This window comes from Cervus canadensis, chromosome 1 (genome assembly GCF_019320065.1).
Source record: "Cervus canadensis isolate Bull #8, Minnesota chromosome 1, ASM1932006v1, whole genome shotgun sequence".
Taxonomy (NCBI): domain Eukaryota; kingdom Metazoa; phylum Chordata; class Mammalia; order Artiodactyla; family Cervidae; genus Cervus; species Cervus canadensis.
Window position 1 is genome coordinate 53,617,630 of NC_057386.1, and position 16,926 is coordinate 53,634,555.

Here is a 16,926-nt window from a genome sequence, read left to right on the forward strand (position 1 = left end):
GAAGGAAATCAATGCTGAATATCCTTTGAAGGACTGATGCTGAACCTCCAATACTTTGGCCACCTCATGCAAAGAGCTGACTCATTGAAAAAGACCCTGATGCTGGGAAAGATTGAGAGCAGGAGAAGAAACAGGCCACAGAGGATGTGATATTTGGATAGTATCACTAACTGAATGGATGTGAGTTTGGGCAAACTCCAGGAGATAGTGAAGCACAGGAGAGCTTGGCATGCTGCAGTCCATGGGGTCAAAAGAGTTGAACATCTTAGTGACTGAGCAACAAGAAGTTTACTGTTTGCTCAGGGGTTCTCAGTTTCCCATGTAACCTCAAGTTTCAGTGCTATGTAGGACTGCCTTCCCTGATTCAGAAATCTTGAATGTCAAAAGGGCCTTAATTCTACTAATCAGAGCAAGCTTAGTGACTTTTGAAAAATCTCCTAAAAAATAAAAAATCTCCTACCTAGAATGTTAGTATTCTTAGTAATCTCAGTGTTTTTAGCAGATCATAAAATACTGTTTAAATATACAGTTTGCCTGACAGCATTTCATGTCACCTCTCTACTCAAAGGCTATAATTTTAGTACTTGTCTTTCAATGACAAATGACTGGTAACTTGACCTCAATTACATGAGACATTCACATTTACTTTACCTAAAATTAAATTCCAGCCACCTTACTGATAGTGATATTTTAATGACACATTTATGAAGTAATTGTTAATTTGCACAGTTCTGTCCATGTGACCACAGTGACTGCAGCAGGGATTGGCATATGTTTTAGAGGGAAGCATAGGATGGTTCTGGATCTACTGGAGAGAAATGCTGTCTTTTATTGGCTTGCTATGAACCTGGGAAGATGCAGGCCAACCCTTTGCTAACAGAAGTGATCCTGCCAGCAAAAACAGCCTAACATTAAAGAAAGCTTAAAGGACAGAGTTGATTCCAAATGCCACTTTAAGCACCCATAAACCCCTACTTGAGACCACTCTACATTTGGTCTTACATGTAAGTGAGTCTAAAATATCTTTTATATTCAAATACGTGAGTTAGATAGGATGTGACCTACAAACTGAAGAGACCTAACAGATGCATTCACACAAAAGGAACAAAGCAGGAAGGAGACTGAAGACAGGACAAGTATAAGTCACTATTTATTTGGTATTCAATCCACTTCCCCTTCTAAAGAGAAAAGACAAAATCTGAGGTGTCCCATTAATAAATTTGCTGCTTCTGGGAATTAAATGCTGAAATTTTATGCCCATCAATCAAGGTTTGGTACCATCACACACAGTAATTAAAATGTTACCTGAGATTTTAAGACTGTCCCTTTGTACACAGAATATCTTTCCTTCCAAATTTCAAGAGAAAAGTAGAAAATGGAAAGTGTCCTGGTGGTGGGAGAAGTGGATAACTTAGGTAGAATTCCTGAGAGAAAACTGTAGAGTCAACCACCATACTAATTCAATAATAAGAGAACTATTATCCCTTTTCAAGGCAAGAATGATGAAGTCATTTGTCGTTCCTTTCTCCAGTGGAGAAAGATCTCTCCATCATGTCAGAACTCTCCACCGTGACCTGTCCTTCTCGGGTGGCCCTACATGGCATGGGTCAATTTCACTGAGTTACATAAGACTGTGATCCATGTGATCATTTTGGTTAGTTTTCTGTAATTGTGGTCTTCATTCTGTATGCCCTCTGATAGATGAGGATAAGAGGCTTGTGCAAGCTTCCTGATGGGAGGGACCGGCTGTGGGGAAAACTGGGACTTGTTCTGGTGTGCAGGCCCATGCTCAGTAAATCTTTAATCCAATTTTCTGCTGGTAGGTGGGGCTGTGCTCCCTCCCTGTAGCCTGGCCTAAGGCAGCCCGTCCTAGAGTTTGCAGTCTTTATGGTAGGCTATAGACTCTATGATGGGGGAATGGCAGCCTCCTCCTAAAGGACTTAGGCCAGTATGCCTGCTGTGCCTCCCAGGGCTGCTGCTGCCAGTGCCCCGGAACCTGCAGGCCACTCTCAACCCAGCGAGATGCCCTGACAGTAGTACATCACTTTGCCTACAAACATCTGTCCAGTCAAAGCTATGTTTTCTATCCAGTAATCATGTACAGATATGAGAGTTGGACCATAAAGAAGACTGATCACCAAAGAATTGATGCTTTTGAACTGTGGTGCTGGAGAAGACTCTTGAGAGCCCCTTGGACTACAAGGAGATCAAATCAGTCAATCCTAATGGAAATCAGTCCTGAATACCCATAGGAAGGACTGATGCTGAAGCTGAAACTCCAATACTTCGGTCACCTGATGCAAAGAGCCAACTCACTGGAAAACACCCTTCTGCTATGAAAGATTGAGGACAGGAGGAGAACAGGGAGGATGAGATGGTTGGGTGGCATCATTAACTCAATGAACATGAGTTTGAGCAAACTCTGGGAGATGTGTAAGACAGGAAGCCTGGCATGCTGCAGTCCATGGGGTTGCAAAGAGTCAAATATGACTGAGCAACTAAACAACAACAAGAATTATCCCTCTGACATCTCCAAACATTCTAGAAGAGAAATCCATTTCTTGCCTAAAAGACAACTTTTTCAATGCTGTGTGTAAAACAGGTTGGTTTCTGTTAACTGCCAGAGCTGTCTCGATGCCTCAGTGTCCAGAAATTCAGAGCTAATGAGGTACAGACAGCCTTCTCCAGTGGCAGAGAAAAACCCAGACACCAGTACTGAGATAACTGTCACCACCCTATACACGTATTCAGGTCTGCAACATTTTTCAAAATGATTTGAAATCGAAACTGCTCATGATCCTCTACAAATAGAAATGCGGAGGGGCTTGGAAGATTATCATTTCAAGTCAGGCAAATCAAGTCAGCAAAGCCAAAGGGACATGGACATGAGTCTTCCACTCTTGCTGTACTGCGAGTCAACTCTGAAGGTCATGCACCTGCAAGAAGAAGTCACCCTCTTGTGTTGCAAAAACTCACACATGGGAAGGAGACAACTTGCTCGGGTCAGTTACTCTTAGGCAGTGTTATCAGTCCTCCACCCACCATCCCCCTAGAATGGAACAATGGAATGACTGGGTTCCCTCCTGAGGATTCCCCTTTTAAAAAATAAACAAGCAAGGGTTTTCCGAATCTGAACCATATTCTACAGTGAAACAAGGCGGTGTGTCCCAGAGTGGGGAGGATGGGAAAGGAAGCTAGGCATCAGGCTGGCACACTTGGGCACAAGGTTCTGGAGAGTGTGCAGGCTTCTGAGATGGAAAAATGACAGATATGCTGAGCATCAGTAGTTGTGGCACTTCCAGGAACATCATTCATAAACAAAAAGCTCCCAAATCTCTCAGGTTCTCCTCTGGTACCTCAGGCAGGCATCCTCCAGGTTAGCAAGGAAGCCAGGAATTCCATTCTGCAAAGAAAAGGAGATTGTCATTACTCTGTCCTCACAGCAACTACTCTTGATTATCAGGATGTGGCAACAGTGAAGGAAGATGCCTTGGGGAATAATAAATATGACAATAGCACTCGTGATAAAATTTCAACAGAATGTTGTCACTGATGATGAAAAAGGTAAGACTCAGGGCACAGGTAAGGTAGAGGCCACAGTTGTCAGACCTTGCATATTTTAGCATTTGCTAATAGAAATCTAAGATAATTCTAAGACACTGTTTTTGAAAAGAAATAGAAAACTCAGGAAATGGGACTGGGCTGGGCTGTGTGATTCTTCCAAAAAGATGAAAAAAAAGGACTTGCTTTACAGAATTAGAAATTGGTAAGAATTGGGAGCAAGAGGCAGGATATGTCATCCCTTAGTTAGTGTTGAACATTGGCCAGACTTTCCCCAAATGTTGTTTTGGTTACTCCTTCTACACATTGTGGAAATATCCATCCCCATGGCTTCCCTAGATTACATAGTCAGAAGTAGGACCAGAATTCAAAGCATGATGTGTTTTACTCAAGTTTGTGTACTTTTTCACTCTCCCTGGGAATTGGTGAGCCCACCAGCCTATAAGTAGGACCTCACAAAGCAGACTGAATGGTCTCCGTGAGTGATCTGCATACCACTGAAGCCCCTGCTCCTTATAGAAAGAAAACACAAAAACAAAACTGGAGGCTTCCCCAGGCTTGAACGTATCTCATTGTCTCCCAAGCCATGTTGGCCTAACTCCTCCATAAGCAGATACAGCATCCACAGGCACCCTTTTCCCACAAGGAGCAGGTTATTATCCAAAGGTTCCAGACTGATTCTGGCGGGATCTTGGTGGGAAAGTAGCGTGGAGCTGATATTCCAGGTAAAGATTTTGGTCTTTTGTCCCAACCTCGGCCCTAGGTGTTGGCAACCCCAGTCCTCACCAAAGTCAGTCAACCATGCTGCTTCATCAAAGAGCATCGTGAGGCCCGAGACTGTATGTCTCTTCAGTCTGACAGCCCCTCAGGCTCAGTCAACATCTGTCAGGCTCACTTCCCCTCCTGCCACTGGGGGGTCTCACCTTGGCAGCCAAGTTGATGATCCAGGATGGAATACGGCCACCAGGGTTTATGAAGCAGTAAATGAACACTAGAGAGGGAAAGGAAGGGCAGTTCAAAAGGAGGAAAAATACAGCAGCAAACATCCAGGTTTATATGCAGGCCAAGGAATTCAGGAAGGAGGTAACACACAATTCAAGTGGACTCTCCCATCTCCTTTATGGGAGACTTATGCACACACTTTGGCAAACAGCCAAGGCACATTCTGCTGCTATTTATTAAACCCGCGGCAAGTGCTAGATGAGGAGGGCATGGCAATCCACTCCAGTATTCTTGCCTGGAGAATCCCCATGGACAGAGGAGCCTGGCAGGCTACAGTCCATAGAGCTGGACATGACTGAAGTGACTTAGCATAGCATTGCATAGCATAGCATAAGTGCTAGATATTTGGATATATATTTCATTTAATTATTTCTCTCAATTATCTTAATTATAAAAATTGATAAAATTAAACTCTGGTTTATAAACAATAAAATTGAGACTTAGAAGAGTGGGGTGATGCACCCAAGGTGGCAGATCTAACACACATCAGAACTACTGTTCAGATTTTACCGCAGTCTCAAGGCCACACCCCTTCCAGTCCAGGAGGTGGCCACATAAACCCCTCCCAGATTCTCTCCTGAGTATGGAACTCAAGGCAGACAGGTCCTGAGCCTCTCAGCTTTTGCTGAGTGAGAGGCACCTCCTCAGAGATGGTCCCACTAGCCTTCCTGCCCATCTCCTGCCAGAATGTGCCATACAAGAGCAGCCTGAAGTGAATTCCTAAACCTTTTGGTTCACTTCGATGTTCTGATTTCATCTGGACAATGCAAGAGTAAGTAAAAAATAGATTGATCAGATTTAAACATCCACCTTGCATTGTAGCCAAACTTCAGGGGTGAACTGAGTCTCCTCTGTTTCCTTTGAACCCATGCCCAGTCTCTGACCTCAGGGAAAATGCATCATGCATTTTACGTACCTCACAGGGACTGCTCATACTTCACAGGGCGCAGCAGCACACCAACAGATGCCTTCTTTTTACCTTTGCTCCGGTTACTGCCGTTGCTCTCCACGGCCAGCTTCACCTGGCACTGTCTCACGCGGATGAAGTCTGACCTCTCTGGGAACTGTGGCACCGAGGTGGTCTTGGCCAGGAACACCTGCACCTTCCGCCCCCTGAAGTCCAGTTCTCGCCTCTGCTGCACATAGACGCACTGCACTGCCGGTCAAGGCGAGACAAGAGGGAAGCCCCTCAGATGGATAAAAGGAAAGCCCACAAGTCAGAAGCAAAAGGAAATTATGTTGTTGCCTCCACGTGGCGTTTGCTCTCTTAAACTGTCAGTTCACTTCCTACTTGGTCTGCCTAACTTCCCTGCAAAACCCTGTGGCCTCCCACCTGGTGTTTTCTCTTCATAGCAGGCATTGTGTACATACTCAGTTCCCAACTGCTGTCTGACTCTTTCTGACCCCAGGTTCTTCTGTCCATAGGATTTCCCAGGCAAGAATACTGGAGTGGGTTGCCATGTCCTCCTCCAGGGAATCTTCCTGACCCAGGGATCAAACCCAAAGCTCCTGCATATCTTGTACTGGCAGGCAGATTCTTCACCACTGAACCACCTGGGAAGCTCAAGAACGTGCATTACCTGCCTGTCAATGATTCCTTGCAGCTCTAATTATGAGGGGAACTCACTCCTCCTTTCTCCAGTAAAGCAATGAGATCTCAGAGGATTGGTCATTTATCAGCTGTGATCCTGGGCAACTTAATTTTGCTGAGATTCAGCTTCACTGTGCAAGAAAAGAGGGGTAACACTGCCTGTAGACAGGCTTGGTGGGGGCATTGGAGAAAGACTGGAGCAGAATCTCACTCAGGAAACAGTGGAGTCATCACTCTCTGTCCTCCCCTTAAGCTCTAATCATTGACCTCTGTGCACAGAGGATCGTCAGGCAAGGTTACTTACACCTGGTGACCATAGGAAGATATGTGGATACCCAAATATTAGTAGGCATATGTCCTCACTGGTTCTGGTTCACCAAGAGTAATATAATCATTTCACCTCAATAAAGATTCACAGACCAGCCACTATGTCTATGGCCCTGTTTCAGGGAAGATAATTAGATTTGAAGAAATTGAGCAAGAAACACACACACACAGGGCCCAGAGCCAATGCTGGGGGAGGAGGGGAGGTGGAGAGAGCTGGAAATGTGGGGCTTGAGCTCCATCCCCGAGTTGGCTGCTAACCGCCTGAGTGTGTGTGTGACCTTAACTCTCTGGGTCCCAGCTTCCTCCTCTACAGACCGAGGGAGTGTATTGAATACCCTTAAGGAAAAGTTGTCTTCAGGCCCCCAAATCTGTGGTACAAGGATTTTCTAGGAAAATTCCCAGGAAAGTATGAGCTGCCTTCCCACGGTTATAGATGCTCCATGTAGTCTGACCTAGAAATCACACTCTGAGGTTTCTGAAAGCTACACAAAAGGCAAGAGCTTTAGCAGTTGCTTATGCAAGAGTCAAAGATCATGTTGTCCACACCTTCTGGATATACCGCCATTGGGTAGTGGCCATGGGGAACAAAAACACTTAGAAAGCTAATAGTATGTGTTCGAAAAGGATACGTCTCTTCTGGACAATAAAAAAGGGAACTCCATTTTCATGTAGATCACTGTTTCCCCATTGCAGTCTGTTTCATAGGCTTCTATTAAACAAAGCAAAGCAAAAAAACCAACAACACAAAAGATGTTATTGCATCTGGAAGTCCCTTTGGCTTCAATTAACAAGAAACTTTGATACAACAACCCTGTAGGGTAATAAATCACTAAGTCATGAGGCATTGAATTTTAGAGAAAGTCAGATATTTAGAACCACTGAAATCTTGTTGCCCAGGGACAGTGTCTGGTAGATATAAAAACACAGTAAAAATAAAAGAACCCAACAAAACTAGTTCATTGTATACCACAAACAACATTCTAAGACAGAACACAGTGAAACAAAATTAGGCATCCAAAAATAAATTTTCAAGTTCTAAAATCTTGGTAATCGTCAGATGGCACTACAGTACCAATAATTTTTCCTGTTGTGACCTTTCTCCTCATCTTAAATTTTGTGACATATTATAGGTATCCTGGAACTGAGCAACCCAGTTTAGAAATGAAGTTTCCAGAGAGGTTACTGTCCTTCCTAAAAAGCTAGAAAGTGGCTTAACTATGTTAACTCTAAGTTTCTTGTCTCACTCCCACGTTGCTTTATGTCACAGTTACAGGGACCAAATTTCCTTAATATCCACCATGCTACTGTGTGCAAGCAGCATCAGCTCTTGGAGAGAGAGAGCAAAGCGATGCTATGAAGTATACAGCATCTGCCTGCAAGCTGTGTGGGAAGCTTCTAACAAACCATTTAGAGAAGGAGCCAAGCCTAAGCTTCTGAAGGAACCAAGAGAAGCCTCTGAGAAGGTGCTGACGGCACAGAAATGTGTTATTTAATTCAGGTTTTGAAAGAAAGAAAACCTATTAGAAGCAGACCACTGAGTAAAGAATGTATCAGTCCATCACTACAAGAGTTGACGATGACCTGAAAGGAAGGGAATGAGTGGACATCTGCTGCTTTGGCCTGGTCTGCTATGACTCTCCCCTTCTTGCACCAGAATCTCATTCTCCTTCAGGGCATCATCCTTTCCATCCTTCTCCACTATTTGCTTTAAACAGGGCTGTTCAGTTCAGTTCAGTCGTGCAGTCATGTCCGACTCTGAGACCTCTTGGACCGCAGCACGCCAGGCCTCCCTGTCCATCACCAACTCCTGGAGTTTACTCAAACTCATGTCCATTGAGTCAGTGATGCCATCTAACCATCTCATCCTCTGTCATCCCCTTCTCCTCCTGCCTTCAATCTTTCCCATCATCAGGGTCTTTTCAAATGAATCAGCTCTTCATATCAGGTGGCCAAAGCATTGGAGTTTCAGCTTCAACATCAGTCCTCCCAATGAATACCCAGGACTGATCGCCTTTAGGATGGACTGGTTGGATCTCCTTGCAGTCCAAGTGATTCTCAAGAGTCTTCTCCAACACCACAGTTCAAAAGCATCAGTTCATCAGCGCTCAGCTTTATTTACAGTCCAACTCTCACATCCACACATGACCAGTGGAAAAACCATAGCCTTGACTATGTGGACCTTTGTTGTCAAAGTAATGTCTCTGCTTTTTAATATGCTGTCTAGGTTGCTCATAACTTTCCTTCCAAGGAGTAAGCGTCTTTTAATTTCATGGCTGCAATCACCATCTGCAGGGATTTTGGAGCCCCCCAAAATTAAGTCAGCCAATGTTTCCACTGTTTCCCCATCTATTTGCCATGAAGTGATGGGGCCGGATGCCATGATCTTAGTTTTCTTAATGTTGAGATTTAAGCTAAGTTTTTCACTCTCCTCTTTCACTTTCATCAAGAGGCTCTTTAGTTCTTCTTCACTTTCTGCCATAAGGGTGGTTTCATCTGCATATCTGAGGTTATTGATATTTCTCCCAGCAATCTTGATTCCAGCCTGTGCTTGATCCATATAAATTAAATAAGCAGGGTGACAATATAAAGCCTTGACATACTCCTTTCCCAATTTGCAAGCAGTCTGTTGCTCCATGTCCAGTTCTAACTGTTGCTTCCTGACCTGGATACAGATTTCTCAAGAGGCAGGTCAGGTGGTCTGGTATTCCCAGACTGACTCAGTGTTAATTTCAGGGCTGGGAAAATGAGCAAAACATGGTCACAGTGATTAGGGAAGGCATATGTGGACAGAATCTTGGCTTCCCACTCTAGCAAGTTTAGGCCCAAAAGTGGCTTTGTAAAGGTTCTCAGGCAGCTTATAGAAGATCTGGGAGGACCAGAATGAGGTTACGAACCTCAGGATTATTCCAGAGAAGTCAACCTACTGCAGCCTCTGGAGCATACTCCATAGTGTGGACTGTTGATATCAAGTACCACACATCAGAGGCTCTGTAAATGGCTACAGCACATGACTGAACCATAACTGGTAGGGAGATGGACAGAGAACAGCTGGCTTTTCCTTGAATATATATCACCATCATTCCCCATAAAGTAAGAGTATTTGAAAACAGTATGTGGCCCTAAACCATGACAAACATCCCCAAGGAAATAATATATGATCCAGGCTGAGGCGATAAGAGCCAATCCTGAGACTCTGGATGCCATCAGTAGGAAAGTTCCTGTTCCTCTGGGGTTGTGTACTTGGTTAGAATGTAAGCCTGCATCTTCTGGTGGCCTCTCTGCATGACACAGGAATTTGCCTGAGAATGTGGTCAATTCAGAAGAAAACAGAGTCAAGCTGGAGAAACGAAGTATTGTGTGCAGCTATCCTGGAAACCAGACACCCATGGATTTACAACATCACAAACCAATAAACACTTTTTCCCTTCATTACACTGCAATTTGTTAGCTTTTCTTCCCTGCAACCAAGATTCCTAATCACAGCAAGTGCCCGGCAGGGTTTCTGGCCCCTGGGCTAGCTGTATCTATTCTACTGTGCCTGGGACCGCAGAGACCACTCCCCACTCTAAGTGCCAGAAAGATCCCCTATCTAATGCCACTCATAACTCTCCATCATTTCTAGGGAAAAATCTAAGAAGTGTAGTCAGGTGGCCAGCCTAGGCCCTTGGGTCTCTGGATTCTCCTCCCAGGCTAATTCCAGATTCTGCTACCCCAACAACCCAAAAACACCCAACTGCTCACAGATTAAAAAAAAAAAAAAAAAAAATTCATGTTGTTTCATGCCTTCCTCATTTTACTCATACTGTTCCCTGGACCAAATGTCCTTAACACACTCACCCTTCACTTTTCACCTCACCATGTGTGTATATTCTTGCTGTTTATAAAACTTTGATTCAATTTTTAAAACAAAGCTCAGAAACCACCTCCTCCAAGAAGCCTTCTATGCTCTTCCAGTTGTATACATCTCATATATATATATATATATATATACTCAAGACAACAAACTTGTAGTAAGTTCAACAGGTGTGTGAATCTATTAAAGTATAAAAAGGAAGTCCTAGAAATATTGAAGGCATATTTCAGCCCAGCACCTCAGATATTTAAGCCAAAATTTAAAATGGAACATAGTATGATAGAAACTAAACCTATTGATCTCTGTTGGTTAGATAAAATAGCAATAGATTCTACCTTCTAATTGATTTTTTAGAAGGAATATATGTTGCTCACCTGTAACCTGTGGGATCTGCCGTCTTATATAGCCTAAATCCATACAGATATCTGCAAGTAGATCTGGTGGAGCTCTCAGAGTACCAATGAGCTTATACTCATAAAGTCCAGTTGGCTGTAAAATGAGAACAGGTAGAAACAAACTATTGATTCCCAAGTTGCTATCACACAGCATATGGAAAATAGTTGCTTGTGCAGTATCACTACTGAACACCTCTGCAGTCTTGGTAATGCAATGGTGAAAAAAACAGGTGAAGATCTTCCTGATCTTGCTGTCATAGTTCTATTTATTCTTTGCCACAGGTGCTGGTGATTAGCTACCCAGGTAATTTAAGTAGGATAAAAGAAGGTTATGTGATAACTGGTGTTTAGTTTTGGCGGGCTGGTGGTTTGTTGTATATTATCAGGTGTTTAGGGAATGTCTCTATGAGGGATTCATCAGAAGAGTTTGTTCTGAGTATTAGAAGGAACTGGCCATGGGAAGATGAGAAAAGTCAATTTCTGGTAGGAAGAGGGCCCACAGACTGATGGATTTTCTTACTCAGAGAACAGAAAGTCAGGCAGACCAGAGAACTGTGATGGAGAAAAGTGATAGGAGCTGAGGTCAGAGAGGTAGTGCGGGCTGGGTCCAAAGGGCTTTGTGAGCCAAGGCAATGGGCAAAAAGATTTTATTCTAATAGCTATAGAAAGCCAGTCAATAACTTAAAATAGGGAAATGATTTTTAAAAAAATAGTTCTTGCTTCTTGGTAGAAAATAGATAATAAATGAGTAAGGAGATGGGTAAGAAGACCAGGGCAATGATCCAGAGAAGAGAGGTTGGCGATTGGCCAGAGAGGTAATGATACTGATGGGGAGAAGTCAGTAATTTACGGAAACATTTTGGAAGTAATGTCAACAGAATATTGCTGACAGGTTGGCTGTAGAGACAGAGATAGCTAGAACAAATCTTGTAACATTGGCTTAAACAGCCAGGTAGATGGGAGATCCATTTTCTGAGAGAGAGAAAGCTTGCAGAGGTGGCGATCTGTGGGCTGACCAAGAGTTCTACTTTGAGCATGTCGAGTTTGAAGTGTTGAGCATGTTGAGTTGAGTTATTAAATACTCATGTGGAAATGTCACATAGGCAGAGTTTAGACTATTTTAGATAACCATGGGCCATAATGAAACCCAAAACATTATTGTTTTACCAATTCCAAGATGAAATTTTTCAGCAACTGCTTTTTTTTTTCTATAAAACTTGTGTATAAAAGAATGAAAAGGGGATACATGTAGATAGAGAACAGATTTGAATACAACAGAATAAGGAGAGGGTGGGACAAATTGAGAGAGTAGCACTGAAACATATCCATTAACATATATGAAATAGAAAGCTAGTAGAAGCTGTTATATAACACAGGGAGCTCAGCCTAGTGCTCTGTGACAACCTAGAAGGGTGGTATGAAATGGGGGAGGGATGGAGGAGAGGTACAAGAGAGAGGGGATGTATGTATAGTTAAAGCTGATTCATGCTGTTGTGTTGCAGAAACCAACACCACATAGTAAAGCAATTATACTCCAATGAAAAATGTTAAAAAAAAAAAAAAAAAGAAGAAGAAGAAGAACGAAATGGGGGAAAAAACACCAGCTTCAAACCATACTGGTCCTTTTTATTCAGAAAAAAAAGATCATTTCTAGATTTCTAAGTACAAGAGATTTTCCTGTTTTCATGTTAAGCCATATTCTGCGAGGATGTAGGCTGGAGTGGATACACTTCACTCTCTGTACAATGGCAACTAATTCCTAACCCCACTGCCAAAAGGTTTATTGTACAATTCCTGACCCTCTTGCCAAAGGGTTCTTTCTTAAGATTAAACTAATGACTAATTCCAGTACAAAAGCAAACAAACAAAAACGAACCTTTTACATGTACCTATACTTCCAGGTGCTAACGGAGTCCTATCGGCTAACCAAATGTGAATGAACCCACGTTCTTAAACACTTCCAAGAACTTATGTGAAGTCAAGGTGTAAATGTGGAAATCTTTCTAGAGATCCTGAGGCTTTAAGGGTCTCCTGACTTAGGTGGCATGACAATAATTGTCAGTTTAGGAATCGCAGATGTCTGTGAAAGTACCTGGCAGAAAATGGGAAGTAAAATTGAAACTGAATTCATAAGGATGTTTCAGCTCTAAGAGTATGTGGCATTATACCAAGTGTTTCCAACCAGCAAATGAGAAGCTGGTAGGTCTGACCCCCATGCGTGCTGTGCCACGGAGGCCCCACAGGAAGGACAGGACTCAAGAGAAAAGTCCTCCTTCTCCTGTCTCCTCCCATCAGGTTCACAGATGGGAAGAAGATGAGGCTTTATACCCAGCACACATCTACACCCACACACGTTTTAGTTAGCTTGGGAAGAAAACTTCTGTTCAGGAACACTGCAGCCCCATTTTCTATACGCAGTAACCAAAAGGATAGCTATGTTTAGAGATTATGATTTCCCCAACTTCACATGGATTAGCTTTGGTTATCTGGATGAATGAAGACAAACTGCTTCCTGGAACTTGTTCCCATCCCTCCTGAATGTATTGATAATTTTAGCCCTTAGCAACTTCAGTCCTGTAATACTACAGAAAAGAAAAAAGAAAGCCCTCAAAGAAGAGAAAAATAAAACAATGTGATTTACGTGAATACCCAAGAATGAACTATTATGACAACTTTCTTTAAACACTCCCTTCATAGCAGGACTGAGAAATGCCAGAACACCAGAGGACAAATTGTGGAATGACAGCTTTCCTTGTCCATCAACAAAATGTTCTTTTCAGGTGTTTAGCAACCCCATCCAAATTCTTGCATCAAAGAATCGTTTCCTCTGAAAGAGGCCCTCAGCAAACATATTCACAACTTCATTTTGTCTTTGAAAAAATAAAGTGAATTTTTATAACTATAAAAATAATTCATATTCATTAAGAAAAATTATAAAATGTGAAGAAAATGTAATTGGGATGTAACGCTAAAATCCACAAATAACCTAATTGCAGTACATGATATATTTCTTTTCTTTTTAAAACTTTTTATTGAAGTACAGTTGATTTACAATGTTGTATTACATTTTGCTGTTTATTAAAGTGACTCAGTTATAGATATACATATCTTCTTTTCCATAGTCTTTTCCATTATGGTTTAATTCTCTTCAAACTTTAGGATGAGTATCAGAATGATCAGTCTAATTTCTTCTTTGTATGTTTGGGAGAATTTGCCTGTGAAGCCATCTGGTCTTGGACTTCTATTTGCACAGATTTTTTTTTTAAATTAAAGATTCTATTTCACTTCTAGTGATTGGTATGTTCAAGCAATCTATTTCTACTTGATTCAGTTTTGGTGAGCTGTATGATTCTAGAAAGTTGTCCATTTCTTCTAATTTGTCAAATCTGTTGGCATATAATTGTTCATAGTTTTATATATATAACTTCAGTATCAGTTGTTTTTCCTCTTTCACTTTTTATTTTGCTTATTTGGTCTTCTCGCTTTTCTTCTTGCTGAGCCTGGCCAGAGTTTTATCAAATTCATTTACCCTTTCAAAGAACCAGGTCTTGGTTGTATTGATTTTTCCATTTCCATTATTTTTATCTCTATTGATTTCCTCTCTGAACTTTATTAACTCCTTCCTTAAGCTTCCTTGAAGTTTTGTTTGTTCTTCTTTTTCTTATTATTTTAGGTGGTGAGTTTGATTATTCACTTGAGACTTATTTTTTAAAGAAGGCCTGTATCACTATGAACTTTTCTCTGAGAACTATTTTTGCCACATTCCACAATGTTTGTATAGTTCTGTATTTGTTGTCAATTTCCTTGAAGTATTTTTTAGTTTCTTCTCTGATTTTATCATTTGAACACTTTTTAGTAGCATGCTGTTTAGTCTCCATGTAATTGTTTCTTCTTTTTTTCATTTTTCTGGGATTGATTTCTAGTTTCATGCCATTATGGTCAGAAAAGATGCTTGAAATAATTTCTATAACTCTTAAGTTTGTTGAGGCTTGTTTTGTGCTCTAGTATGTGGTCAGTTGTAGAGGATGTTCCCTGTGCACTTGAAAAGAATGTGTATTATGCTTTTTTGGAATGAGACATATTTCTTTTAAGTAAATAAATAATTATTTGTAACATATGTTACAAAATGAAAGTAACATGGTATAAATGGGTGGTGTTCTTATTTTGAAAGTGAAAGTCACTCAGTCATCAACTAAGATCATGGCATCTGGTCCCATCACTTCATGGCAAATAGGTGGGGAAAAAATGGAAACAGTGACAGACTTTTCTTAGCCCCCAAAATCACTGCAGCCATGAAATTAAAGACTCTTGCTCCATTGAAGAAAAGCTATGGCCAAGCTGAACAGCATATTAAAAAGCAGAGACATTATTTTGTTGACAAAGGTTGGTATAGACAAGCTATGGTTTTTCCAGTAGTCATGTATGGGTGTGAGAACTGGACTATAGAGAAGGCTGAGTGCCAAAGATTTGATGCTTTTGAACTCTGGTATTGGAGAAGACTCTTCAGAATCCCTTGGATTGCAACAAGATCAAACTAATTAATCCTAAAGGAAATCAGCCCTGAATAGTCATTGGAGGGACTGATGCTAAAGTTGAAACTCCAATACTTTGGCCACCTGACAAGAAGAACTGACTCATTAGAATAGACCTTGATTCTGGGAAAGATTAAAGGCAGGAGGAGAAGGGGACAACAGAGGCTGAGACGGTTGGACGGCATCACAGACTCAATGGACATGAATTTGAGCAAGCTCCAGGAGTTGGTGATGGACAGGGAAGCTTGGCATGCTGCTGTCCATGGGGTCACAAAGAGTTGGACACGATTGAGTGACTGAACTGACTGACTGTTCTTATTTTAAAGAATACAATTTTAAAGCTATGGAAAGATCATGCCCAATTTATCTTCATAAGTTATTTGAAAAATTGTTTCCAAACAATTTTACAAATGTGAATATTATGAAATAATTATTCCATATAAGCCTGGTCCATAATTTATCATTTTTTCATTTTGAAAGCAGTAAGTTTTATTAGAGCTAAATTTTAGAGTAAAGGACATTAATATTTGAAGTGTCTTTATACATTTCATAAATCTTTAAGATAGTTGCTTTCTCTATACAGTCACCAGTATCAAAGGAGCATCTCATCAAGATTGGGTACCATTGTTTGTACAGAAGAAAAGAGAATAAATCAGTTTATTTGGGCAATGTTTTTAGTATTGATGTGTAAGTCTCTTGCAAATTATATAAACTCTTTCAAACTTGTTGCTGTACTTGTCAACCACATTAGCACTTCAATGACTTCAAACAAGTTTACTCAAGATGTTCTTGGCTTTTCTTAAAGCTCCTCCAGAAAACCAGTTCTAAGAATAGCTCATTTTTTCTTAAAGTAAAACACATTGCATGATTTTCTATGCTCCATTTATAGGATATTTCATTTGCTACACTTCATATATCTGGAAAATTTTTCAATGGTAGAGAATCAGTGACTATAAAGTGTATAACACAATTAGTAGAAGAAATAAAATTGTTAGAACACATACTATCTTTCTTGCAGAGAGAAACCCTATGGTCATATGCATAGTTAGTAAATTTTCTGGTCTCCTATGCAGGTAGAAGCGGCTATATGGCACTTCCTTTCTGTTTTGAATATACACATGATATTTACATCTGCAGAAGCTATTTTGTGACAAGAGACGAGAGGATGTGGACTGAAAAGATTCAAAGAGTTTTGCCAGCCACATTGATAAGCTGATCCAAATCAGCAACTGCTAACCTCTAAACTACTTGTTAGCTAGAAAAACAAACCTCTCTTTGATTGTCATTTTTAATTCAGTTTTATTTTACTTGCAGCAATGAGTAAAAGTGAAAGTGAAGTCGCTCAGTCGTGCCCGACTCTTTGCAGGCTCCTCCATCCATGGGATTCTCCAGGCAAGAATACTGGAGTGGGTTGCCATTTCCTTCTCCAAGGGAATCTTCCTGACCCAGGGATAGAACCCAGGTCTCCCACATTGTAGGCAGACACTTTAACCTCTGAGCCACCATGGAATAAGCAATTCTAATTATTGCAAGTGTACCTTACTGGTGATGAATTTTACTTCAGTTCTGTGATCCTGGAAAACAGTAAAGAAACTCACTCACCCTTTGTGTTCCAGAAAACAGCTTACCACTAACAAACCACCTTTCCCCCAGGCTTTGGATGAG

General features: G+C 41.3%; 1 protein-coding gene across 1 annotated transcript in view; it reads right to left on the minus strand.

The window, feature by feature from the left end:
• Window positions 1-2,759: 2,759 nt before the first annotated feature.
• The window catches only part of LOC122451224 (phosphatidylcholine transfer protein-like), a 30,905-nt gene continuing 16,738 nt past the window's right edge, over window positions 2,760-16,926 (minus strand). Inside the window, exons 2-6 of the mRNA XM_043483917.1 lie at window positions 10,709-10,823; window positions 7,111-7,190; window positions 5,543-5,714; window positions 4,485-4,552; window positions 2,760-3,403 (exon numbers count right to left, since the gene is read on the minus strand). Coding sequence (XP_043339852.1) covers window positions 3,338-3,403; window positions 4,485-4,552; window positions 5,543-5,714; window positions 7,111-7,190; window positions 10,709-10,823 — 501 coding nt within the window. The 3' untranslated portion in view covers window positions 2,760-3,337. The remainder of the gene's footprint in view (window positions 3,404-4,484; window positions 4,553-5,542; window positions 5,715-7,110; window positions 7,191-10,708; window positions 10,824-16,926) is intronic.